Source organism: Choloepus didactylus, chromosome 17 (assembly GCF_015220235.1).
Source record: "Choloepus didactylus isolate mChoDid1 chromosome 17, mChoDid1.pri, whole genome shotgun sequence".
NCBI classification, from domain to species: Eukaryota; Metazoa; Chordata; class Mammalia; order Pilosa; family Megalonychidae; genus Choloepus; species Choloepus didactylus.
The window spans coordinates 71335694-71361685 of record NC_051323.1 but is presented as its reverse complement, the minus strand read 5'-3'; the positions used below and the strand labels follow the sequence as shown (position 1 = coordinate 71361685).

Sequence of the window (25992 nt, the reverse complement as noted above, 5' to 3'; positions counted from 1 at the left end):
GTTCTTGTTTCTGTGGATCAGAAGCATTTAGAAATGCAAGACCCTGTGAGAAGAATGTGATCAATAACGTGTTACTATTTACAGTGTAAACTAACTTGTCTGTCCATCAAAACCACCTCGGGGGTTTTTTTTTTTTTTTTTTTTTTTAATGGGATGTGTATTTCTAATCAGACACTCCAGGGGTTGGGCCAAGGAAGTTGTGGTTTTGGTTCTTTGTTATGCTGCGTTCCCCAGAGGACTCTGATGCAGCCAGCCTAGAGCTGAGAATTTTGGTGCTCCATGGGACATGGTGTGAGAGAGAACGAGGAATCAGGATGGTTTCTCCTTTTTCATTGTTTATTCTTGCCTGAGCCAAGTGATTTATCATTTACAGAGATGGGGACGAATGGGAGATGGACAGACCTGAGAAGTTTATTTGGAAACTACTAACAGTGACCACAGACATTGACGAAGTACGTAAACCTGCAGAGCTGGGAGTTTTGTGGAGCTAAGCTGTGCAATGTGGTGTTAAGTACCCAGAGGCCTCGGAGTCGGAATTCTCTTAGCTTGTTACTTGACAGAGTATCTGGAATTCTTCCATGGGATAATTCTTTTGACTGTCTTTCCCACGATTTTCATAAATTATTTGCATTTTCATGGGAGGGTAAAAGAGGAAGAAGACGGGTTGTGTCTAATTCATCCTAAGAAAAGATGCCTTGCAACCAGGGAAATAATACATGTCCTTTGAGTAAGTACATTGTTGTCCCAGGAAGAGGAGAGGGGAGTTGAGGGAGCCGGGAAAGGGACAGGTAAGGGGATAGAATAGGCATTGGACCAAGGTGTCACCGTTGCAGGGATAAGACTGGAACAACTACTTTTACTTCAGTTTTTACTGCATTCACGGTGTGTTCAAGCAATGTGCAAACTACAGAGCAGTGTCTGAATTGCCGGTTTCAACTACTCCCTCCTGGATACAGGTCCAGCCGCTGGCCCCACGTGGAAGCCGTGGCCTTGTGGCAACCCTTTGAGCCCTGACGGTGCCCTTGATCATGGCCTTGGCCGGGACAGGCTGCCGTTCTGGTTAATGGTTTTTGGTTGTGCGTGAGCTTGACCTCAATTCTCAACCTAGAAGTTGTATTGAGTGAAATGCTGGCCTAGCCACTACTGTGAATTACAATGTGGTCTCAAGAGAGACTGGAAATTCTGGAAAGTTCTCAGCAACATCCTGGGGCAGAGCAGTTGGAATGTTAACGTTTCCATCTGTATGCTGTAGTGGTTTCTGTATTTTACCTAGACTTTCTCTTTGGTAGGGAATTGGAAAGTTGCAATGCCATGAGCACAGTTATACAGTGTTTAGGGGTGGTGATCTGCATGCCTTGAAAGACAGTGGTCGTGCTCTGTTGTTCTGATTGTCAAAATTAATCCCAGTGTTTTCTCTATAAAAAATTCTTAATTATTTCCTGTTTGTACTTCAGCAACATTGGGGAACAAGGGTCATTCTTATCTACAGCTGTTGGAGGAACAAAAAAAAAGGGATTTTTGTTATCAACCTTAAGGTTTTTTAAAAGTGTTGCTATTCTGGTATCTTTGAATTTTGTTTTTCTGTATTTCGTATGCAATTTATTTGAAGTAAAACTAATGTGATGCAGTATGAAGGCTCAGGATGTAAGAGTCAAAATACGTGGCTCTAACATTTGCCAGGTTATAGGAGGCCAGTTTTAAGGAAACAAAGACAAGGAAAAACATAATGGCAAAACTTAAGTTTGAGAGGATAGAATAAATGTACTTTTCCCTGGTTCTTCCCACTAAGTACAATTAAAAACACTGAACATTATATGTAAAACAAACATAAGAATCTGAAAGGTGAGAGAGAGAAATGGTCCAGCTAGGGATCTTAGACCCAAGGGATGATGTGGTGGTGAGTTCCCTGGGAAATACCAGTGGCGGGAGCCCCATGAAACCTGCCAGTCTACCAGGGAAGGGGCAGCCTCACAAGGCAGAAAACTTGTAAATAGTCATGGATCTACCCCAGCCAAACACAACAACAACAAAAAACTGCAGCCCCCACCCCAACCAGCAAAGACTGGTGAAGCCTTGAGTTTTATCCTTGCCAGGCTATAACAGACACCCAATCTCCATCCCCACCCCACAACGCCACCACCAGCAGGGGTCATGTCAGAGCCAGACAGTCACCTCACCCCCCACCCAGCGGTAACGAGGCCCCCACTCCCTCCACACTGGGATGGTGTCAGAGGAGACCTCGTGGAGAGCCAGCTTTTTCCACTTTCCCACTCAGCGGCAACAAGGCAACCACCCCGCCCCGCCCATGAGAGGAGCAGTGAGGCAGGGCCCCTCCCCTCCCAGCGAGGGTGTTGGAGGAGGTCTAGTGGGGAACCCCACCTGCCAGGAGGTGGCAGCGACAGGTGCTTCCCCTCCATTGAAGTATCATGAGAGGAGACCCACTAAAACACCAGAGTCTTACATCACTCAAAACAACCAGGTTTCAGCCGATATTCATTTGTCATACCACGAACCAAGGAGATCTCAAACTGAATGGGAAAAGACATTCAACAGATGCCAACACTGAGAAGACACAGATGTCAGGATCACCTGACAAGGATTCTGAAACAGCCAATCACAATAATACTGCCATAAGCAATTATAAGCCCAATTGAAGCAAAGAGAAAAATAAAATCTCAGCAAAGATGAGGTAGACATAAAGAAAAACTAAATGGACATTTTAGAACTGAAAAATAGCTGAAATAAAAAGTTCTGTGGACTGAGTTCAGCAGCAGAATAGAGAGGACAAAGGAAAAAATCTGTGAACTTGAAGAGAGAATAGAAATTACTCAGTCTGAACAACAGAGAGAAAATGAACTGAAACAGGAAAAGAATGGAGAGCCTCAGGATATGTGGAACTATAACAAAATGTCTAATACTCATGTCATCAGCATTCCAGAAAGAAAGGAGAAAGAGGATGGAGCTGAAAAAGTATTCCCAGAAAAATGGCTGACTTCCCCAAATTGGGCAAAAAAAAAATAAACCAACAGATTCAAGAAGCTGGGTGAAACCCAAAGAAATGCATGCCAAGACAAACTAAAAACTAAAGCCAAAGAAGTCTTGAAAGCAGCCAGAGGGAAATGATATATTACCTCTAGGGGAAGAAACAATTAGAATGGCAGTGGATTTCTCATCAGAAACCTTGGTGGCCAGAAAGAAGTGGCACAACATTTTTCTTAAGTGCTGTAGAAAAGGAGAATTGCCAACCCAGAATCCTATATTCTGTGAAAATAAATAAGACAATTATAAATGGGAGGAAGGATAAAGTGATAAAAAGGGAGGTAAGCTGTCTATGCTTCACTCAAACTCATAAAAATTGACACCAGTAGCTTTTGATTTTATATATATACATAGTGTAATACCTAGAACAACCACTAAAAATGTTATTACATAAAGAAATATACTCAGACATACTATAGGTAAAATGGAATTCTAAAAAATTTAACAGACAGAAGGGAAAAAAAAGACAGCAGAGAAATGAAAAACGGAATGAACAGAAAATATAAAATGTTAGACTTAAGCATTAACTTGTTATAATTATATTAACTATAAATGTTGTAAGTATCGCAATTAAAAAAACAGAGATTGGCTGAGTAAATGTGAAACATGGCCTAACTACAGGCTATCTACTAGAAATTCACTTTAAATATAATGATACATGTAGGCTGAAAGTAAAAGGGTAGAAAAAGATATACCATGAAAAATTTAAAGAGCAGGAGTAGTTAAATTAATACTAGATGAAGTAGACATAAAAATAATTGCCAAGTTCAGAGAGGGATGTTACATCATTTAAAAAAAGGGGGGGTGTGTTTGTCAGTCCACCAAGAAAACATAGCATTCCTAACTGTATGCTCAGAAAACTGAGCTCAAAATATATAAAGCAAAAACTGATAGAATGGAAAGGAGAAATAGATAACTTGCCAATCAAGGAGACTTGAGTACCACTCTTTCAAATAACTGATATGACAACTAGACATAAAATCAACAAGGGTAGAGAAAAATTCAACACCACCATCAACCAACAGGATCTAATTGGCATTTATAGGACACTCTACTCAGCTCCAGCAGAATACATATTCTTTACAAATGCCCACAGAGAACATATTCCAAAATAGACCATCTCTTGAGTCATAAAACAAACTTCAACACATTTGAAAGAATTGAACCAAGCAGAGTGTAGTTTCTGATCACAGTGGAATAAAACTAGAAATCAATAACAGGAAAATCTGCTAACACTTGGAAACTAAACAACACACCAACATCATAATCTATGGATGAAGCTGAAGCTGTGCTGAGAGCAAAATGCATAGCACTAGATGATTATATCAAAAAAAAGGAAAAATCTCAAATCAATGGCTGAACGCTTACCTTATGAGACTAAAAAAAATCAAAACAACAAAAAGAGCAAAGAGCAGAAGGAAGGAAATAGTAAGGATAAGGTTAGATACCCTATGACATTAAAAACAAAAGCAATAGAGAAAATCTGAAAAAAAACAAAAAACAAAAAACTTGGCTCATCAAAGAGATCAATAAAATTCACAAACTTCTAGCAAAACTGACAACAGAAGACACAGGTACTAATAATCAGGAATGAAACTAGGGGTCTCACTTGCAGACATCAAAAGGATAATATCTGTAACAATTCTGCACATAAAATTGACAACTTTTATGAAATGGACCAGTTCCTCCAAAATTACAATCTATTACAATGAGATGAAAATGTGTAGCACCAAATGCATTCATTAAATAAGAGGAAAGGTCTCACATCAACTGGAGCTCCTACCTTGAAAACTTAGAAAAGAAAAGCAAAATAAACCCAAAGCAAGAAGAGGGGAAGGAATTATTCAAAATAAAAGAGTAGAAATCTTATGAAATTGAGAACTGAAAAACAGGGAAACTCAGTGAAAGAAAGAACTGGTTCTTTGAAAAGGGCAATTAAATTGACAAACCTCTCCAGAAAGACTGACTTAAGAAATAGAATACGCAGAGTACTGATCTCAGAAATGAAATGGGGTATGAGTACAGATCCTGTAGCCATTAAGGATAATAAGGGAATACTGCAAAAACAAACAAACAAAAAAAAAAAACTTTACACACGTAAATTTGAAAACTTAGATAAAATGGACCACTATCTTGAAAATCACAAGCCATCACAACTCACCCAATAAAGAATGTTTAATTTGAATAGCCATTGAGGAAATTGACTTTAATTAAAAACCTCCTGAAAAAGAAGCTCAGAAGTTTTCACTAGAGAATCCTTTCAAAGGTTTAAATAAGAATTAACACAAATTGTACCAAACCTGTTCCAGAAAATAGAAAAGGACAGAACGCTTTGCAATTCATTTTGTGAACAAGTATTATCCTGATACCAAACTAGGCAAACAGTACAAAAAAGAAAAATTACAGACCAATATCCCTCATGAATATACATGCAAAAATTCTTAAAATATTAACAAATTGAATTTAGTAATATATGAAAAGAAGTATATACTTATGAACCAGTGGAGTCTATTCCAAATATGTTAAACTGTTTCTGTATTCAGAAATCAGTCAACATAGTCCATTACTTTTTTAAAGAAAAAAATCAACATGATATCAAATGTTGCAGAAAAATCCTATTAAAATATTCCAGCTGTGTCATGGCCTGCTCTATGCCCTATGACATCCTTCTCTCAGACAAAACTTGAATTTGAAAGATTATTTTTAAAAAAGGGCTGGAAAATACATGTAAGACTGAATAGGCATTAAAAAGGATTAAGTAGGAATCAATAATCATTTACTAGAAATGGAATTGCATTAAATATTGATGAAATAAAATATTGTCATTGAAGATGCAAAAAAAAAAAAAAAAGTGTAAAAATGATAACATTTGATTTTCCTACTTTGATAATGGTGTTTATTACTTCCCAGAACAGAACTATGTCTGAGTCAGCTGGCCAAGAGGAAAGAAAGGTGACAGATGGACAAATTTTTCATTCCTATCTTCCCTGACCCAGTGACGGGAGGTAAAATTAGTCTGTTGTCTGCACAGTAAGGAACTGCTCGATTGTGTTCCCTTCAGCATTTGGGCTTCTTCAATAATTAACGCTTACCATGTTCCATTTCACATTTTCTGTTTATTTTCTCTAAATTTGTGTCTCAGCAAGGAGAGAAAAGGAACTGGAGACCATGAAAGAATAGGCCAAGAGAGAGCAATTAAAAAAAAAAAAAACCTGAATTACATCAAAGGCTTACCACGCATCAATTGTAGCAAAGTCTATTCTGCACTTTACGACTGCTTCTATTTCTTACCCAGGCTGTTCCTTAATTTCATTTTAATGGATGACAGCAGCAGCATTTTGTGTTTTTCTTTATCTCTCCAGGTGTGTTAAGTTTTTACAAGAAAAGACATGCTTCCAATGGAAAGACACAGTTTTTTATAAATCCCAATTCCCTGATGTATTTATCCAAGGTTTGATTTTTTCCTTTCTGCCACAGCATGACGTAGAAAACAAAGTAGATCACTAACCTACTAAAAAATTATTGGCCTGGTTGTAAGCAAATCCGTTGACTTCCCTGAGCCCTAATTTCTTTGTCTGTAATCGAGTGTATCCCTATTGGTTTTCTTCCTGTATCTAGTCTTACCCATAATAAAGATTAATCCTGCCCTATAGGGGAAGACAGTGTTTCTTCATCTAAAAAGGGACACTCTCAGAGGATCAGGTCGTATGATTTGAAAAGCACTTGGAAAAGGGCCTCTGACCAGACTTAAGCTTTCCACCTGACCCGGCTCCTCTGAAGGTTGCTGGCTGCCAGGGCAGCGGTGATTTGCGACAACAGGTTACTTTGCCCTTGCCAAGCCGAGCAGGGCTCAGGAAACACTATGCCCAGGAATCACACTTTGGAGGAGAGAGGTGGGGCCTGTCTGGGGAAGAGGGAGAGAAATACTGTAATTCTGGCAGGACCCCCAGGCTGAGTTGAGGTCTCTGTGCTGTTCCTGACTCACTTCGTGTCCAGCAAGCGTCTGTCGTTCAATCTCTCTGGCTGCCGTTTTCCTCATATGTACAAATGAACTGGATCGGTTTTCCAAACACCCCGAGAGTCGTCAGGATGCAATCACCATGTATTAAAGAGTGGTTTCTCTGTGACAGGCTCTGTGCTGGGTTCTGAGCAGTTACAATCCCTGTCCTCCAGAAGTTTCCAATCTAGCAGGGAGAAAAACGTTCATCAAATAATCACATGCTAGAGTTTATTAAGGAAGGTCTCCAGGGCTATATCAGAGCCTGTGAAGGGAAGTGACAACACGGAGTGCTGAAGACGGCTGAGAGTTGCCTAAGCAAATGGAAGTGGAGAGAGCGTTCTAGAAAGGGACTAGCATGGCATGCTGCAGGGATTGAAAGGGTGGAGGGACTGGAGCACAGGGAACAAGAGGAGACTGAAGAGATTGGAAGGGCCAGACCTTTTAGGACACATCAAGTATTTTCATCTTTATCCTAAGAACAATCAGAAGCTTTCACTCTGGATGTATTATAAGGATTTGACTGGCATTCCCTTTAAGGGGTTTCTTTTTTTTTTTTTTTTTTAATTAAATTCAGTTTTATTGAAATACATTCACACACCATACAATCATCCATGATATACAATCCACTGTCCACAGCATGATAACATAGTTATGTGTTCATCACCACAATCTATCTCTGAACATTTTCCTTACATCAGAAAGAACCAGAACAAGAATAAAAAAGAAAAGTGAAAAAAAAAACACCCAAATCATCCCCCCATCCCACCCCATTTGTCCTTTAGTTTTTATCCCCATTCCTCCACTCATCCATACACTAGATAAAGGGGGTGTGATCCTCAAGGTCTTCACAATCACACTGTCACCCCTTTAAGGGGTTTCTTGAATGGGAAAAATATTACATCTTTAGTTTCACTAAACTAACTCAAATTTAGCATTGCTGCCTATTGTAAATATAGACCCAAAACTGCAATAGAATTAGCTCTTAGCTGTGACTTTGTTACCCATTGAAATCAGGTATTTCATCACGTTACATTGTTGCAGATGTGTCAGAATATCATTTACTTTCAGTGCTTTGAAGTTATATTAGTTGTATAGTCCAGCCACTAAATCTTATTTATTACATGAAGAGGCACATTTATTACTATATCACAAATTTGTCTTTTAAAATGTTGACAACTTTTTCAATATAATTGGTTTCCTTTGCTTTCCTGTGCTTTATTTTACACATTTAAAACTTCCTTAGAAGGGATCCCTAGACACAGAAAAGGCAAAGAAGGTCTGACGTGAATATTTCTTGAAATAAAAAATGACCAAATAGAAATTTTGTTTCCAGTAGTACCTTTTTAAATGCATCCCTCAAATGATACAAAAGTAAGGAATCGGCATAGTGCCAAATGACGGGAAAGCCAGCTATTGCCTGAGTTTCTGGTGAACCCTGCAGAACGTGAACTTCTCTGAAGGCTGTGCAGAGCTCGGAACAGGAGGGAAAGCCTGGGTCACTCCACCCTATATCAGACTGAGGTCCCCAAAAGGCTACACCTTTGGGTAGGGGTCAATGATAAACCCATCACACAGAAAGAGACTGTGAGATGATTTCTTTCACTCAAACTTGGAGTGGTAGGTGGATGAGTGGTGTGGCACCATCACCTGTGGGTATAGAAATCACCAGTGTCCTTACGAGGTCAATAAATCCAAAAAAGGACAATAACTTAAACTGTTCCCAGTTTGGTAGACGCCCAATCCCCTGTCCCTGCCTCCCTAGCAAAAGGTAATACAAACGGTACCTGGTGGGATTCAAATTAACTTTGAAATAAAGTGCCAAAGAAAATGAGCAAGTCATGGCTAGAAATTACATGAAACCAAGAAGCGAAGACACCATGAGTGAGAAACTACAGACAGCAGAAACAGGTCTGGAAAGACGTCAGATACTGGGAGTAACAAAGACTACAAAAGAAGTGTTTGATACACCCAGAGAAATAAAAGAGAAACTTGAAAATCTGAGCAGACAAGAAACATAACCAAGCATATGTCAAAAAGAAAGGAAAAATATAATTGAAATTTACATACTTGAATCAAAGTTCTGGAAAGAAATAACAGTATAGGTAAGAAGCAATATTTAAAGAAATAATGGATGGGAATTTTCCAAACTTGAAAGACAATGATCCTCAGATTAACAAACTCAGCAAACCAAGCAGCAAGCATATATAGACATATATGTAGATAGAGATGCCAATGAAAATGAGTAGGTTTAAAAAAGTAGTTGGAGAGGGTGGTATCACCTGCAAAGTAATGGCAATTAAGTTGTTCAGTATCAACTAATCTCAATATCAACAGTGGATGGTAAACTAATCTCTTCAATGAATTCATTAAATAACTGTCAACCTAGAATCCAATACCAAATAAAACAAGGGAAATTGTCAAACTTGAGCATTTACCGTCAAATGACCCTAGAATTCTGAATTACATTCTGAAGGATGTAATTCAGATGTAGAAAATGATCTTGTCTGAGTTGCAAGGTGAAATTGTAAGCAAAAGTAAATATGTGATTACATCTAAAATCAATGACCATAATATGAAACAGGGATAATGTCTATTTGTGGGGGGAATAAAGCAGGCTAGATTTAAAATGTCAAGTTACAAGAGTATATAAATCAGGAGGGGGTGATTGGAGATTACAGGATTCTGAGTTCCATGTATTATTCAGAAGAATGTGACTATAGATTACCTGTAACTTGTTAAATACATATTAAATAGGGTAGACACTGATAGAATAGGCCCAATGTATAGTTTTGAAGGAAGTAGAAGAAAACAAAAGAGACCAAATGAATGGGAAAGAGGAGACAAGATAGGGGGAAAAGAACAGGGAAAATGAGACAAATAGAAAGTTCAAAATGTTAGAAATCAAATCAAATCACTAATTGCAATAACAATAAGTGGACTAAATTCTCCAATTAAAACATTAATTGCTATGCCATATTTTCCAAACAAAATTTAACTATGTACTTCTTACAAAAGATACATCTAATGTATAAAGATACAGAGAGATTAAGAGCCAAACAATGGAATATATACACCAAGCAGATACTAGCTGAAGAAAGCCACGTTAACATCAAAAGAGGCTTAAAGTAAAAAGCATTACTAGAAATCAGGAAATTAACTACATAATGATAAAATGCTTCCATTCATCAGGAAGCTATATCAAATCTAAATTTGTGTCCACCTAATAACATAGCCTCATAAAATATAAAGCCAAACTGATAGAACTCATGGAGAAATTATCGAATCCAGGTTATCAAAGTCAGTAAGAAAATAGAAAACAGGAACAGTACAACTATCAAGCTTGAACTCACGGACTTATGATCATTGCATATGATCATTGGAGAAGACACACTTTTTTTCAAGCACACATGGAACATTTGCCAGAGTTGACACATGCTAGGACTTAGAGCTAGCCCCAGTAAACGTGAAAGGATTGGGATCAGCCAAATTACATTTTTTACCACAGTGCAACTAAGTTAGAAAACACAGCCAATAAATTCATTGCCTAAGAAATCTATTTTCACTTATAACCAGCTCATAGGTCAATGGGAGAAATCGCAATTGAAATTGGAAGAAAAATACTTCACATAAAATTTCATGGGATACTATACTTGGAGGGAAACTTGGAGCATTAAGTACTTGCCTTTAAAAAAAAAAGAGCAAAGATTTAGTAGAGCTAAGATCTGATATAAATCAAAGGACCACAGAAAGAGAAGGAAGGAAATTAAAAGAACAGAAATTCATGAAATAATAAAAATATACAAAAGACGAGATCAACAAAGCAAAAGCTGTGTATTTGAAAAGAAAACCCTGGTAAGATTTATATTTTTAAAAGGCCCAAATGAAATTGAATGGGAAAAAGGAAATAATCATCAAGGCTAGAGTGTATAAACGGATAAGAGGATATTAAAAACAACCCCCAACACACTTCAAAACTTACATATAATGGGTGACTCCCCCGAAAGATAGAACTTCACAAAACAGACTCAAGGGGAACCAGAAAATCAGAATAATCCTTTACCTGTAAAAGGAATGCAAGCCATAGTGAAAATCCCTCTGCCCCTGCCAAAACACCGTTTCTAAATGACTTTATCTGAATGCTACCAAACAATGAGGAAACAGCTAATTGCATTCTTACACAGAGAAGAGAAAACACTCCCGACTGGTTTTATGAGGCTGGTCTAACCCTGACTCCCAAACTGACTAGAACAGAACCAGAAAGGAAACTACAGGCCAACCTTACCCATGCAAAAATTCTGATCAAATATTACCAACCAGACCCAGCAACGAATAAAAAAGATAATACATCATGATCAACTTAGGTTTACTGGAGGAATTCAATGTTGGTTAATACTGGAATTTTTATTAATAGATTTCACCACATTAATCAAAGATTAAAGAAGAAAATTTATATTATTTCAACAGATAAAGAAAAAAACAATTCAACATTAGTTTATGATATTAAAAATAGTGCTTAGCGTACAGCAACTGTTTAAAAAGCTGAAAAAGAGTCTCGACTTCAATTAGAGATATGAATGAAGCAGATCTGGTTAGGACTAGGGCAAATTGGCCCAAAGGGTAAAGGACGATACTGCCTGTGTTTTAAAACTTCAACTTCCATGTGAGACCAAGAGAAGAGATGGTTGTCTGGAGCAGGATCTATATTTTCTGTAGCACACTAAACAATTTAACTTGTACAGTCAGCTAGTTCAATCACCACCATTACATGGAACTTTGAACAGGAAGTGAGATCTGGTAGATTTGCACAGGTTAGTGTGAAATAGCGACACATCCCAGAGTAATTTGGGCAGAGAATAAAAATATATATGCAGGGCCCCCCTGAGGAGCTGGGAGAAAATGCAGAAGTGTCGGACTTCCTCACTTGGGTTGTTGCTGATGTTCTCACAAACATTGAGGACTGAGGGTTTGGTATGCTTTGCCCTCTACCTTGGGGCTTGCCCTTGAGGCTTGTCACTGCGAAGGAGAGGCTAAACCTGCTTATAATTGTGCCTTAGAGTCTCCCCCTGAGAGCCTCTTTGTTGCTCAGATGTGGCCCTCTCTCTCTCTCTCTCTCTCCCCCAAGCTAGGCCAACTCAGCAGGTGAACTCACTGCCCTCCTACCTACATGGGACCTGACTCCCATGGGTGTAAATCTCCCTGGCAACATGGGATATGACTCCCAGGGATGAAACTGGACCCGGCATCATGGGATTGAGAACATCTTCTTGACTGAAAGGGGGATGCAAAATGAAACAAAAAAGTTTCAATGGCTGAGAGATTTCAAATGGGGTCGAGAGGTCACTCTCAAGGGCATTCTTATGCATTATATAGATAACACTTTTAAGTTTTAATGTATTGGAATAGCTAGAAGTAAATACCTGAAACTATCACACTCCAACCCAGTGGCCTTGACTCCTGAAGATGATTGTGTAACTATGTAGCTTACAAGGGGTGACAATGTGATGGTGAAACCCTTTTCTCAGTGTATGGATGGATAAGTAGAAAAATGGGGACAGGGACTAAATGAAGATTGGGGTGGGATGGGGGGAAGATTTGGGTGTTCTTTTTTACTTTTGTTTTTTATTCTTATGTTTATTCTTTCTGGTGTAAAGAAAATGTTCAAAAATGGGTTGGGGTGATGAAGGCACAACTATATGATGGCACTGTGAACAGATGATTGTACACCATGGATGACTATATGGTATGTGAATATATCTCAATAAAACCGAATTAAAAAAAACCACACCCCACCAAAAAAAAAGTTGTCCTTAGCAAATTTTTAGAAAAAAAGTTTCATAATTTCCTAAAGGACATCTATCAAAAACATCCAGCAAATACAGAAACATTGCAAGCCCTCCTTGTTAAGATTAGGAACGAGACCAAGGTGCCCTCCCTCACCTCCTCTTTAACACTGCCCTAGGTTCCTAACTAAGGCAGTAGTAGTCAAAAAAGGAAAAAAAAAAAAAAAAAAAAAAATGCTAAAACAACTCCAAAGGAATGATTTTATTTAAACACTGCTCTCCTGAATCCAGTACTTCTACTAAGCCCAGAATTATTTATTCCCTAGGGTTTGCGACCGGGGACTTGTTTTCAGAGATTATATGCAAAATTGTATGTCATCTTTCTCTGACGCAAAGAACACAAAGTTTCCTTAGACTCCGGGGAATCTGTGACCCACAAAAGCATAAAAGCCTTTCTGACACACCTCTCCCCCACCCCCTCTGCAGTTCTGCCTCCACCTTGCAAGCACCCCACAGACTGTGGGGAATGGCTCAGAGCCCCTCATTCCCTCCCAGCCTCCCCCACCTCCCCTTCTCCTCCCACCTTTCTTCCTTGCCTCCATCTCCCCAACCCAGCACCAACTTTTTGCTATCTTTGCTCTCTCCCTCCAATGACTCAAGTTGTTTAAATATGATGTGAAATATATTTATAAATCCTTTCTGAATTCAGAGATTAAAGTTTTGTTTTAATTGTAAAATGACTGAGGCTCTGGAATCAACCAAACTTCTTTTTTTTTTTCCTTTGCTCTTCATTTCCTGGATGATCATATTAAATATGTGCAGCTCCAGCTGAATGCCTAGAACCCAGAAAGGCCTCAGGTACCTGTCAAGTGTTTAGAATTCTCCAAAGCACTTACTGTAACCTTAAATAATTTTCAATTAAATCATCTTCCTGATTTTATCCTGCATTTAGTGTGGACTGAATTTTCACACACTTGAAGACCCCTTGCTTGGTACAGTTCTTTGCCTGGGGTGTAACGTTTGGGATGATAATGGAGAGCTGCCCCTCAGGCCATGCTTCAACCTCAGAAACATCCAGGGAACGAAAATTGTTGCCAGCTTAATTTTCACCCAAATGATTGCACAGAGTTTTTTTGTTTTGTTTTGTTTTGTTTTGTTTTTTAACCAAATGCTTTTATTTCTATCTTTAAATGAAATGCACTGCACCATTAGGTACCTGCATGAAACATCAAAAGGCATTTATTATATTCTCCTTTGTTTAACTCTTCCTTTCTGGTCACAGAAGGCTCTAAAAAGGTAGGTAGAAAAGATTTGCTGAAGTAAAGCAAAACAGAAACCCAATGGTGTGTAGCTCTGTGAGATCCGTGGAGAAAATCACTGTTGGCTTCTCGTGCGGAAACGAGAGCTAGTAGTCATCGTAGTTGACGCTGGCTCCGTGCCTGAAACTGTAGGAGCTTCGGGGACCGATGGCTGCGTCTTCATCATAGTGACGCTGGTAGTAATCACCATAATATTCGTGCCCATTTCGATCTCTATTTAGCCAATATGTGATGTCATCTTCAAATTTCTGAAGGAAAAGAGAAATAATGATAATTGATGTAAGGACACACCTCACCCCCCAAACCCCTCCCCAACCACAGGCTTCCTTCTGAGACTTTTCTCTGTGGTGGTTTTTCTTCAATAATTAACAACCCTTACAAGAATAACTCTTTGCCACAGCATTCCTGTGCTTAGAAGTCAGTATCAGCCAGCTAAAGAAAACCAGTAAAAGCTCTTCTCCAAAGGAATGCATGTCCATACATTTGAAAACTTACATCGTATGAGTTCTAACTGTGCCCCAGATGCAAACATTATTTTCTATTTTTTAGTAGGCAAAATGGACATTGGCCAGATACAGTAACAACTGAACCTGGCTGTCAAGAGCCGCACGCATTCTTGTGGGCAGACACATTCCGCTCCTGTGCCTGGAGCACTGCATTGCACACAGTAGGTGCTTAGTGAATGTTGGCTGAATGAAATCAATCACTGCATTATTCACAGCTCCTGGACAGAACATTTGGGGTACCCCTAATGGTGGCTGAGGCCTGTGTTCTTGGTAAGAACACGCACAGATGTGTTTATTCATGCTGCAAACATTGGTTCAAGGGGCCCAGCACATCAGGCTTTGTGCTAGGCACTGGTGGATGGCCGAAAATAAGAAAGACATCTTCCCTGCCTTCAAGAAGCCAATAGTTCATGAGAGAGAGATGAAAACAGACAGTTGCAGTTAATCAAATGGGAGGAGAAGGACTGAAGATTAAGAAGAAGTGCAGAATGGCATTCAGATTTATCTCTTGTTCAACTGGTTTTGCTACTACTCCATTTTTTAAATCTGAGACTACTCTTTCATTGGTGGTGAAGGTGCAAGATGAGAGATTTAGTGTGAAGGCAAACAGGAGTGGAGTACATCTGCGTGTGAGCCTACGAAGACGGACTGGGGAGATTGTGAGTGTGTCAAGGACTTTGGGCTTCTGAGACCAGTGTTTCTCCGAGTGTGGCCTGTGCACACTGGCCTCCAAATCACCAGGATGCTGTAAATGCAGATTCATGGGCACCTCCTGGATCGAGCTGTCTCGTGGTTGGGTCCCAGGAATCTGGATTTTTATTTTGATAAGCTTGTCAGTGAACCCTAATGTTGGAGAACTCTGTGCATGGAACAATGGCTGTCCACTTTGGGTGAGCTACATAAAAAGGAGAGCCACCCTGTGCTATGCTGAAGAGCCGAGTTCAGTTCCTCACCTCCATTTGCTGAACCTGGGGTCTTTGGTGACCCTTCTGAACTCTGACCTCTGCTTCTTTGCCTTTGAAAGGAGGACACTGACAACTATTCCCACCTCCTTTTCTCACAATTACTTCATTTTTTTCCTTGTGAAATAATCTTGTTCCTTGGCTTTTGTTATTTCCTAAACTTATCTGAGATTTTGGCTTAGAATATATATTTTTAATAAAATTTGAAAATTTTATATATTCAGAAATAATGCAAACTCATTTTTAAGATCTGTTTCTGGGAGGGAAACAAGGAAAAAGAAGGATCACATAAATCTACTACCAAAGATAAGTACTTGTAGCATTTTGTTGTATTTCCTTCTAGTTTTGTATACTATGCTGTTGTTAAAATCTTATTTTACATACATATTTGCTCTGTTTTTGTCACCAGACATTACTGTAGCCATTTCTTCATGTTAAACTTAATACCCAGCAAATACTACTAGTCAGAGAAAGACAAATTACTAAAAGACGACACATCGTTTTCATCTATGAAGGCAGTAAATTTACCTTTTTGGTTTTCAATGAGAATACCCCGATGCTGCTGAAGGTGCTAGAAAATTGGTGTTCTCACACCTGACGTGAGAAAATGTGCTTTGAAAATACTTAAAGTCCCTTAAACAGGGTTTGACCTTTTGCCCCAGTAATTCCGCTGGCTACACACAAAGACGCAAATAATTGTCCCTTCCTGTTACAGACTGAATTGTGTCCCCCACCAAAGCATGTTCAAGTCCTAACCTGTGGATGGGAACCCATTTTTAAATAGGATCTTCAAAGATATTAAAGTGGGGCCAACCTGAATCAGGGTGGGCCCTAATCCCATATAACTGGAGGCCTTATAAGTGGAGGAGCAGGGCACAGAAGGAAGGAGACAGATGGCCGGGTGACGCAGGCAGATTCGGTCATGGATTGCTAGCAAGCCACCCCCAGAACGCTATAGACCACGGGGAGGAGTCCTGATTTTGGACTTCTCGCCTCCAAAACTGTGAGGCCATAAATCCCTGTTGCTGAAGCCAGCCAGTGGGATTTGTTACAGCAGCCCTGGCAGACTCAGATGCTGCCGAAGGCTTAGAACCAGGCCCGGCACAGAGTTTAGCTGTAAGTTGAGCTATCTGAGCAGCAAATACATACATATTTTAGTAGCAAAAGGTAATTAGGGAACAACATTTAAGTCCAACGGTGGGGCATGGTAAGGAAATTGTGATCCATTCACATGATTAATTTTATGCAGTCATTAAAACGGTTGTTTCTGAGGAGGGTTTTCCCCCCACCTATTGCGGTATTTTGTATGCACTCTCCACTCGCAGTACAAATCGCTTGCCCATTCGGAGAACCCTTCAGCTGCCCCAGTTGAAGATGCTGCCCCTGGAGCACTCGTTGCTCTCAGGCTGGGGCACGAAGTGCTGCCTCTGCTCAATCTCACGTGAGGCTCTCACAACGCGCTGCTTTCATCCTGCCTGTCACTCTAAAAATACTCCTGGACAGCAGAATATAAGATTTTAACTGTCCTCCTCTCCCTTACCTATACCTGTACTCCAGTTGGGAGGGAGTCTCTGATTATAAACATTTGTGTCCTTAATTCCATGAATTTGTCCATTAAAGCTATTATTTCGGCCCATGAATGAAAAATCATCTTTTTCCTCCAATGCATTTGCAACTTTTTTTCAGAAACATCTGCAAAGACCTGTCTCTCTCTAAAAGTCACTTTCCATCTCTTTCCATTATCATATGGATGCTTGCATCAGTCTTGTTGTTTCTAACGTATTAAAGTAAAGCTGGAAAATTTTCAAGGTTTCTGAGTTAGTTTAAGGCCACCCAGGAAAAAAAAATGGACAGATAAGTTAAAAGTGTTCCTAGGAAAATGAGATTCTTGTAGCCTCTGGCTTCTCTGGAATTCTGCCTTCCAAACATGTCCTTCCCAGAGAGATTCCAAGCTGAGCTTAATGTGAGGGGAGGAAAATGCACCGATGGCATTGCACCATTGCCACTGTCCAGTAGCAGTTTGCAGACAATGGGGGCTCTTCCTTTTGAAATGCATAATGAAACCTACATTTTCTGGACCCTATTTCCCAGCCATTCCTCCATGCCCACCCTGCTGCCCCGCAGACAGGGAGCTCTCCAGCAGGAGAGGATACCCACGGCTTCATCGAAGCCCATGTAGAGGAACTGCTGATACCACTGCTGGACTTCTGGCCGGCTCCGGTCCCACAGCTGGCGCTTCTGGCGCTTCAGGCCGCTTAAAAACTCTTTTGCTTTGCTCTCGTCGACGGCCACTTTGGTCTTAGTTGGAGCCGATGCTGAAACGATCAATTTCCCATCCCCAAAGCCCAAAGAATTATCATTTTTTTCTTACTGGACTGAAGCACTACTAATAAATAGATCCTGCCCTTCCCCGTCCACACGTAAGATGGTTTTGACTCTCGGCTTTATTCTTTCCATGATGTGCAATAATAAAACACAGCCTCAAGTCGTCACGTTTCCCATGTGTCTTGGTCGTAAGCTCTCCTATTTGGGGCACAGCCATGGAAAAAGGCACAGGCTAACGCTCAGCTTTCCAACTCCTAGAGTCCAGGCTAGAAGTGAGAGTCAGCTCATCCCTGCAGCCCACTCACTATGCCAGACCCCAGGCCCCAGGAAGGGGGGCAGGGGCTCACCCCATGGTCTCCGCATTCAGGACACAGAACAGCAGGGCTGGTGCCACCATGTGTAGGGCGTATGTTTATTACATGTGAGATAAGAGAGGATGGTGCTTACTTAGAAGACAAAGAAGGGAGACCCGGAACGATGTGCCCTGTAAGGGTAGTGACTTGCCCAGCCTGGTGGTATTTCCCAGTTCTCTTCTGCAGTGGCTGGAACGCACGGCACCACCTTGGGCTCCCATCCCTAAGTCTCCAAGGCTGATTACAGCTGATCCGGCCACGCGTGGACCTGTACTGACCCTTGCTCTGACATGCTTCTTCTCACATCTTTCCATTATCACTAAAAGGTACTGCTTTCTCAGGATGTGCTTAGAGCACACGGCTGCTCCCGCCCTGTCCACAGCTGTGCCGTGGGGCTTGTCCACACTGCCTGTGCTGAATAGGTTCCTGAACCCCCCAAGCCTTTGTCCTCTCATCTATAAAACTGGACGAGCCCGATCTCAGTGTTATTAGGAAGAATGAACAGAACAATGTAAGTAGAGTGCCTGACGTCTTTGCTGATCACCGGATGAAGCACGGTTTGCTTGTGCACCTCCCTCAGGCCTTTACAAGGGTCTGTGCACAGCAGGTGCTCACTACATGTTTCTTGAGTAAAGGCCGAGGGACGCACACCTGGGACTTGTGATCTCACTGCTTGTTCTCGGGCCCCACCTCGCGCGGGCTGGACCTCTGAGAGCTTCCGGTCACCCCTGGGCATCCTGGACTGCCTCCAAGACGGGGGGTGTTCAGGCCTCGGGAGTGGCTGCAAATACTGCGAAAGACGCCAGGGGCTCTGAAACAGGAGGGGGTGCTCCCCCCGAAATCTCTCCCCCCCGAGAGAGGCCGCCTGCGCTCCAGGAATCCATTGGGGGATCTAGCTGCACGCTGGGGGCCCCTCTGCAGAAAAGACTTCAGCCTGCTGGGGTCCCCCCTTAACCAGGAGAAGAAAGAATAAGTGATTGCAATGTTCACATCAGAAATGCAGCCAAAATTTTAGTTTCTAAGGGAAAGATGACTTCTTCATTTTACAGATGAAGATCAAAGTTCAGAGAGGGGAAAATGGCATTCACAAGACCCCTCCCAATTGACTTAATTGACCTGGTGGCTCTAACATTAGAGATGGCCCAGAAACTGGGTTTTGTGGCTCCCAGACTGTTCTATTTCCACTTGGTTTTGCTGCCTAACCACATTTATCTTAGAAGCATATTTTCAGCACAGGGGCCATTTGCAACAAGGCTTTTCTGGTTAAGCCACCAGGCTCTGTGTATAGCTAATTGGATACAGAGTATCTCAACAATGGCATTCCCAGCAGCCACCAATTGAGGTTTTATGTCTTCTAAAGGATGCGCTCTAAATTTAGAGATGGGCTCTGAAGTGTCTCATCGTTCTAAAATAAACAGCATTCAATTAACACTATAACACTGTTTCTTTCATTTTTGAATCTGCACTGACAGCTTTCAGCTTTCAGAAAAATAATCTTCAAACATTTACCGGTAATAATATTTACCTAATAAAATACTCCACCACATACCCACAGAATAAGCCCTTCAGACCTGCTAAACTCTGTGAGGAGTAAACACTGTTGATTATCCAAATACAAGGCTCTATCGGGAGCATTCAACCTTGCTCTTTCATTTCAGTTAAGAAAGCAACCCGTGGACATTGGGGTATATTTACCTTCCCGCTTTTGAAGCATCAGCTTGAGTTTATTTCCACTTGTGCCACCTAAAGGAATGAAAATGGAACTCAGTTTCAGAGTTGCACTGTAGCCTTCAATTTCTCAAGTGCATAAATCTGAGTCAGAAAAAATCAATTGTATGTCCCCACCTTGATTTGGCAACTTGGCTGTCAGCAAAGTGCTGACTGAGCTCAGGGACTGGGTTCCCCATTAGCAGCCCCCGGCCTCTGCAACAGCCCCAGAGATGAGGTCACAGCTAATGCAGGGATCCTCTCCTTTCACTCTTCCCTCATTCCTGTATTCAGACTCCATGGAAAACTACCCTTCCTGCCTTGGCCTTGCCCCACCCCATGACCCTTTTTTCTAACCAAGGCAACAGTGTGGCACTAAGTCATCAAAGATGCAGTATTTAATAATGCTTGCATTCTCTTTCCTGCAGGAAAACAAAATACAGGCTGCCCGTGGCTCCTACTGGTGACAATGACCATGGCTGACCAAGGGTGGGCCCTTAAGTCCAGTGACTGGTGTCCTTCCTTATAAGAAGAGGCAGGGACCCAGATACAGAGGGGAGCTGGAGGAAGGCAGAGGCTGGAGTCTGCCACCACAGGCCAAGGAACACCTGGGGCCACCAGAAGCTGGAGGAGCCGGGAAGGATCCTTCCCTAGAGACTACGGAGGGAGCGTGGGCCCTGCCGACAACATGAGCTCAGACTTCCGGCTTCCAGAACCGTGAGAGAATAAACTTCTATTGTTTTAAGCCACCCAAGGGTGGGGGGTCAAAAGCTTTAAAGAGGTGTTGTCTGTCAAAATATTTACCTATTTTCACCACCTCACTCTCTCCCAGTTGAAAAGTGGGCTCAAATACTGAGAACATTTCATTCACATTTAGAGTGGTTAAAACTGGGTTAACTTTTTTAATATCCTCATTCACAGACTTAGAGCTGATTCTGGGGCCTCTCTTTAAGGTGGGGGGGGGGGACACTCGCTTACAGACACCCGGTGAGGGTGAAAGCAAGCGAGGGGATGATATACCAAAGGGAAGAAATATATCTTAGCTCTCAAAAATTTCAGCCCAATATCGTAGCTTGCCCGGGTCATCCTGTCCCATTTGCTGTTGTTTTTATGCAATTCTGAAAGCGTTTCTAATCAATCCAATCATTTTAATAGAAAATAACATGTTTAATAGAAAATAAACATGTTTGGGTTTGAGGACCTATTAGTTTGTTTGCTCAAAACTCGCAAGGAAGAAGAACCACCTCTAAATGAGACATAAGGTTTGTCTCATGAAGAGTGAGCCCAAAACCCCTGGGGAAAACCCTGGGCATCAAAGGTCAGGAACTAGAATTGGCCCCTGGACGGAGAAATGCATTGAGGTGGCGCAGGCAATTGTCAGCTGGCACCCCCTGGGTCCACGGACAGTCTGAGGGGATCTGAAAAGCTACTGAAAATTGTATTTGCATCTGTAAAGGTACAATGTCTTAGGAAGAGGAGCCATTGCTTTCACCAAAATCTCCAAAATGCCTGTGGTCCAACCAAAATTAAGAACCCCTTACTCTGCAGTTGGGGAAAGAAAATGCATTCACCGCCAGGGGTCACAAACTGGCCACTCACACCTGAGCTTAATACAGACGCCTTTTATCAGCGAGCCCAGGGTCTACAAAATATGAACTTGAACGCTGTTGGTCCAGAGCCACTCAGCATACCCCATGGCCCACAAGCAGCTGCTTGCCTAGCCCCCTGGAGGCTTTGAACTTGCAACCCCTTTGCGTGCTCACCAAGTGCCTTTAGAGTAGTTGTGTGGGTCAGGGAGCTGGCAGGCCTGCGTCTCTGAGATGGGACAGGAAACCTGCCAGGACTCACCAAGCCTAGGCATCCATCCCTCAAGTGCCGCCCTCATGACTCGTGGGTCAGGTGACCACACTTTCTGGTTCTCCCAGGGCAACCCCAGTCTATGCCTCTCTTCCTGGTGTAATTAACAATGGTGCCCCTTCCTTCTCTGAAGTGTTCTAGCTTGGATGATAAATTATATGGGAACCCTATTTTTAGAGGTTCAAATGGCACAGCCAGAAATGACTTGGGAAGAACCTCCAGATCTCTGTGAAGACGCTGAAGGACTGGTGGCTTCCATTGAAAGGCTGGGTTTCTGCTGGACAGATTAGTGCAGTTGGCAGCAGCCAGTGGTGTCCACGGGCTGTGCTCAGCAGCAGTCTATGGTGATGGAGATCCTGAAAAGCAACGGCAATCTTAGGCTGCATTAGTAAAGGGACAGCATCTTGAAGGAAAGCAAACAATTGTCCCGTCTCTGTTCCAACACTACTTTGAACAGACTATCCTTCTACTACTTTGTTCAATTTACAATATTCACTTTAACAAGGTCCTAGAAAAACGGGAGTTGTGGTCAAAAGAGAGCAAATGTTGGACAGGAGCACAAACATTTGTTATGTAAGAAAAAATATTGAAGGAATTTGGGTGTTTAACCTAGAGAAATGAAACTTTTGGGAAGAAAGTTTGGCTCTAAGGGGCCATTGGGCCAGAGATTAGGGCATGAAAGTAAGGTTTCCAACAGCTGGGCAATCACCCAAAAAGGAAATGAGTCGCCCCAAGAGGTTCCTGATCCAGACTTGCAGGCAGTGTTTGAACAGAAGCATTGGACAAGAGGGGATCGTTTAATTAGATGGGGGTGTAGCTACTCTTAACTTTTCTTCAAACCTTAAGAGTCAATGAAGAAATCTATAAACATTTGCCAAAGAAGATAAGCTCCTTGCCACTAATATTAGCATTCACTAATATCTTAACGTTTGCTGATCTCTAACAACTCACAGGGTAGCACACACAGAATTAAGTACCATCCCTCCATCTGTTCGCCTTCTGTAAAAGAGCTTAACAATTAATGAGTAAAGTGTGGTTTTGATGTTGAAATAGGCAAAGACTTCAGTGATGAGGCTGCAATTTCTTGCAGCAAATATGTGTAACTACTGCTCCCAAAATGCAAGGCTCACCAAATCTCAGCTATACCACTGGAAAGCATAGGGAAGTCCCAAATTATGAATTATTAATGCTGCCACTGTGCCAGTTACTACACACTTAACTATAGCTATTAATATATATCATTGAAAACTAAACTAAATTTGCTTGAGTAAAGGAGCCAAGAACCAGCGAATAGCTGTGACATTTTTTCTGCATTATGGATTTTTACCCCAACATCATCTCGTACCATTTTTAGGCTGTAATGACAGGGCACTGCCTAATTTACTGAATATGGTTACCTGGTGTGTGATCTCCCAACAGATGCAGAATTGCAAGATGCCTTTTTGTAGATGCCAACTATTAAAAACTGATCAAGAAGAGGTGGTGATATCTTCCTCCATTAAATGTTTTTGGGTATCAGAGAGTGCCTTTGGGACTCGACATAGATATAAAGATTTTCATTTTATATCATAGGAACTTATCACATTCCAGCTCACTGATGATGAGATTTTAAGTTCTTGGTATGAACCTAATAGAATATGGGTCGTGGGAAGGAACAGCTCACAGCCAAGGCTCATATGGCTTGCGTGAATGTACTGCCTAAAGCAGGAGGGGGTGGGGGGCTAGGCAGGTCATGATTGATTGTCATTGCCTGTGGTTGTGCCATCCACCCCACCCCAACAGGCCCCCTGCCTGTCAAGTGGACCCAGGGCTCCCGCTGCATAGGTTGGGTTTTCCAAGTCTGTTTTGAATAAGCTTAAATTCATACCAAGAACTTAAAATCTCATCATCTTTGAGCTGGAATGTGAGAAGAAGAAACACAGGAGCAGAGAGGCCCAGTTTGCCTTCAGTTTACATCATACAGTGCCCAAATCCTTGGGAGTGGAAAAAACAGGAATCTTGGGATCTGGTGGCCTCATAAATGAGTTTCCTTGAGCAAGTCACTTAACCCCTTCCAGCACCAGTACCCTTCACAGTAATATCCGCTTCATATAGATGGAAGGACCCAAGGTGCTCAGGGATTAATCAAAGGATTAAACAAACGTAAGGTGGTATTATCAGGAGAAAGCCTGCTAGTGATTTCAGATTGGGATTCCTAAGGTATGGGGTCTGTGGACCCTCAGGGTTCAGATCTGGGAGCCCACCAAGGGTGCAAGGGTGAATATGCACTTTTTCCAGGAACAAACAGGGAATTTTCAGTAGATTGGCAGGGGGCTCCATCAAGCAGAAAAGGCTAAAATACTCCTTGTCAAGCGTTTCCCCCACCTGGGGTGTAAGGCCTCGCTGGGAGCAGACCTGGAGCTGACCCTGCTGGGAAGCCCACGCCAACTCTGTTGCCTGGATACTGCCCGCAAGGAAATCGGGTTATGCCAGGAGGGCACCAGCCCGCTAAATGCCCTCGCTTTCCCTTAGCCCCTTAATTAAGGCCCGAAACACTTCTTGCGCCACCCTCCGGACCCGGGCCCTCGTTCTTTCCCAAAGTTACCCTGCAGACCTGAGACGATGCGCTGGAGCCTCGGCCCCCACAAGTCCAAGGCCACTTCGCACCCGTGCAAATGCAAAACACTAGACCTGGTGCCGCTTCGATCCTTGGCCCTTAACCCATCTCCCGTCACCGATCTCCCTGCTCCGAGGGGGCCTGCTCCGAACCTGGCATCACCCCACTCACCTGGGCCCAGGCACAGCAGCAGGAGCAGGACCAGCCCGGTCAGGGCCAGGACGGCGGGCCGCGCGGAGGAGGCGGCCATGGCCGCGGGCTCGACGGGGCGCGAGGGGCAGGAGCGCGATGCGCGCACACCGAGCAGCTGCGGCGGGAGTGGCGGGCTCGCCGGGGAGGCCGGCCCTTTCTACCCCGCCGCGGGCTCCCCCGGCACCCGCGGCAGGCGCCGCGCAATTCGCTCCTCTCGGCCCCGGCGCGGTGCCAGGGGGCAGGCGGCCAGCGCGGCCGTGCCGAGCGCAAGGGCGGGCGCCGCTGGGCCCCTCCTGCCACGCGCGGCCACCCGGGGCCCCGCCAGCTTCACGCCCCTCGGCTCAACAGAGGGGCATCGCCCCGGGGCCCCTTCTCCACGCTGGAGCGCACAGAAAATCTCCGGGAACACAGTGCAGCGGAGCGGGCGCCGCCGGCTGCAGAAAGCGCGGACAAGCTTGGTTCCCGCTGCGCAAGGAAGGGCTGCAGGAATGCAGGAAAGGGGACAGGGCCTTCCAGCCCCGGGAGGGCGGTGGGGGGCGACTTGCCGGCTTCCAGCCCCCTTTCTCTTCCTTCGACCCCACTTCCTCCTCTCACCCCATTCTCCTTACTGCCTTCACTTTCTTCCCGTTTGCCTCAGTACCCCTCCCTTTCCTCTCTCCATCCCACGCCTTCCCCAGCTCGGGGCCTGGCTCCGTATACACCGCGGCCTTTGGAATTTCCTTAATTCCCCACACTGCCCTTCAAGCCGCCTTTGGCAGGGCTGTGCTGGGCCCCACTTTGAAAGGCTCCACAGTCTGGCTTCAGAACTGCAGTCCAGGAAAACATCTGGCCCCACATAACCCCCATAGAAAAGCCTTTCAGAAACCAAGGAACGGGTGCGCTTTGTCGGTGTTGGGAAAAGAAACGGTTCCCCATGGTGCTCCCTGTAATCCGTGCACATGTAAATCATACCGAAGTGAGGCCTGGTGAGAACACAAAACTGCCACCCCAGTACGGAGGCCAGTTGGGATACAGGGGGCAGAGGACACACGAGAGCAGCAGGGTGTGGTAAATCAGGAAAAAGACAGGCTGGTCCCGGCGGAGCGGACCTTGAGCGAGTCACCGGCTGATCTCTCTAGACCTCCTCTACAAAATGGTGGGGATGTGAGATTACCTTCAGGGGCCCTTCCCCTCTAAGAGCTCATCTGAACTGAACTCAGCTGATTGTCTCTCTTTTCTGGATCCCGTTTCTCACGTGTTATACCTTCCAGTGTTAAGTGCTTGCCATCTCACCATGTAATTAGCTCTCCATGTAATCCAGTTGGATTTCTCTTATCAGGCAGTGAGAAAAAAAAAAAATGATTTTAACATTGAAGG

General features: G+C 42.9%; 1 protein-coding gene across 1 annotated transcript; it reads right to left on the bottom strand.

The window, feature by feature from the left end:
* Nucleotides 1–13452: 13452 nt before the first annotated feature.
* On the bottom strand, nt 13453–25257 carry ECRG4 (ECRG4 augurin precursor). The gene is made up of 4 exons (XM_037807194.1): nt 24616–25257; nt 19980–20027; nt 17764–17921; nt 13453–14386 (listed from the first exon to the last, which is right to left on the bottom strand). Exons 1-4 carry the CDS (start codon nt 24692–24694, stop codon nt 14225–14227), a joined length of 447 nt encoding a protein of 148 aa, XP_037663122.1. The 5' UTR covers nt 24695–25257; the 3' UTR covers nt 13453–14224.
* Between the last annotated feature and the right edge of the window lie 735 nt (nt 25258–25992).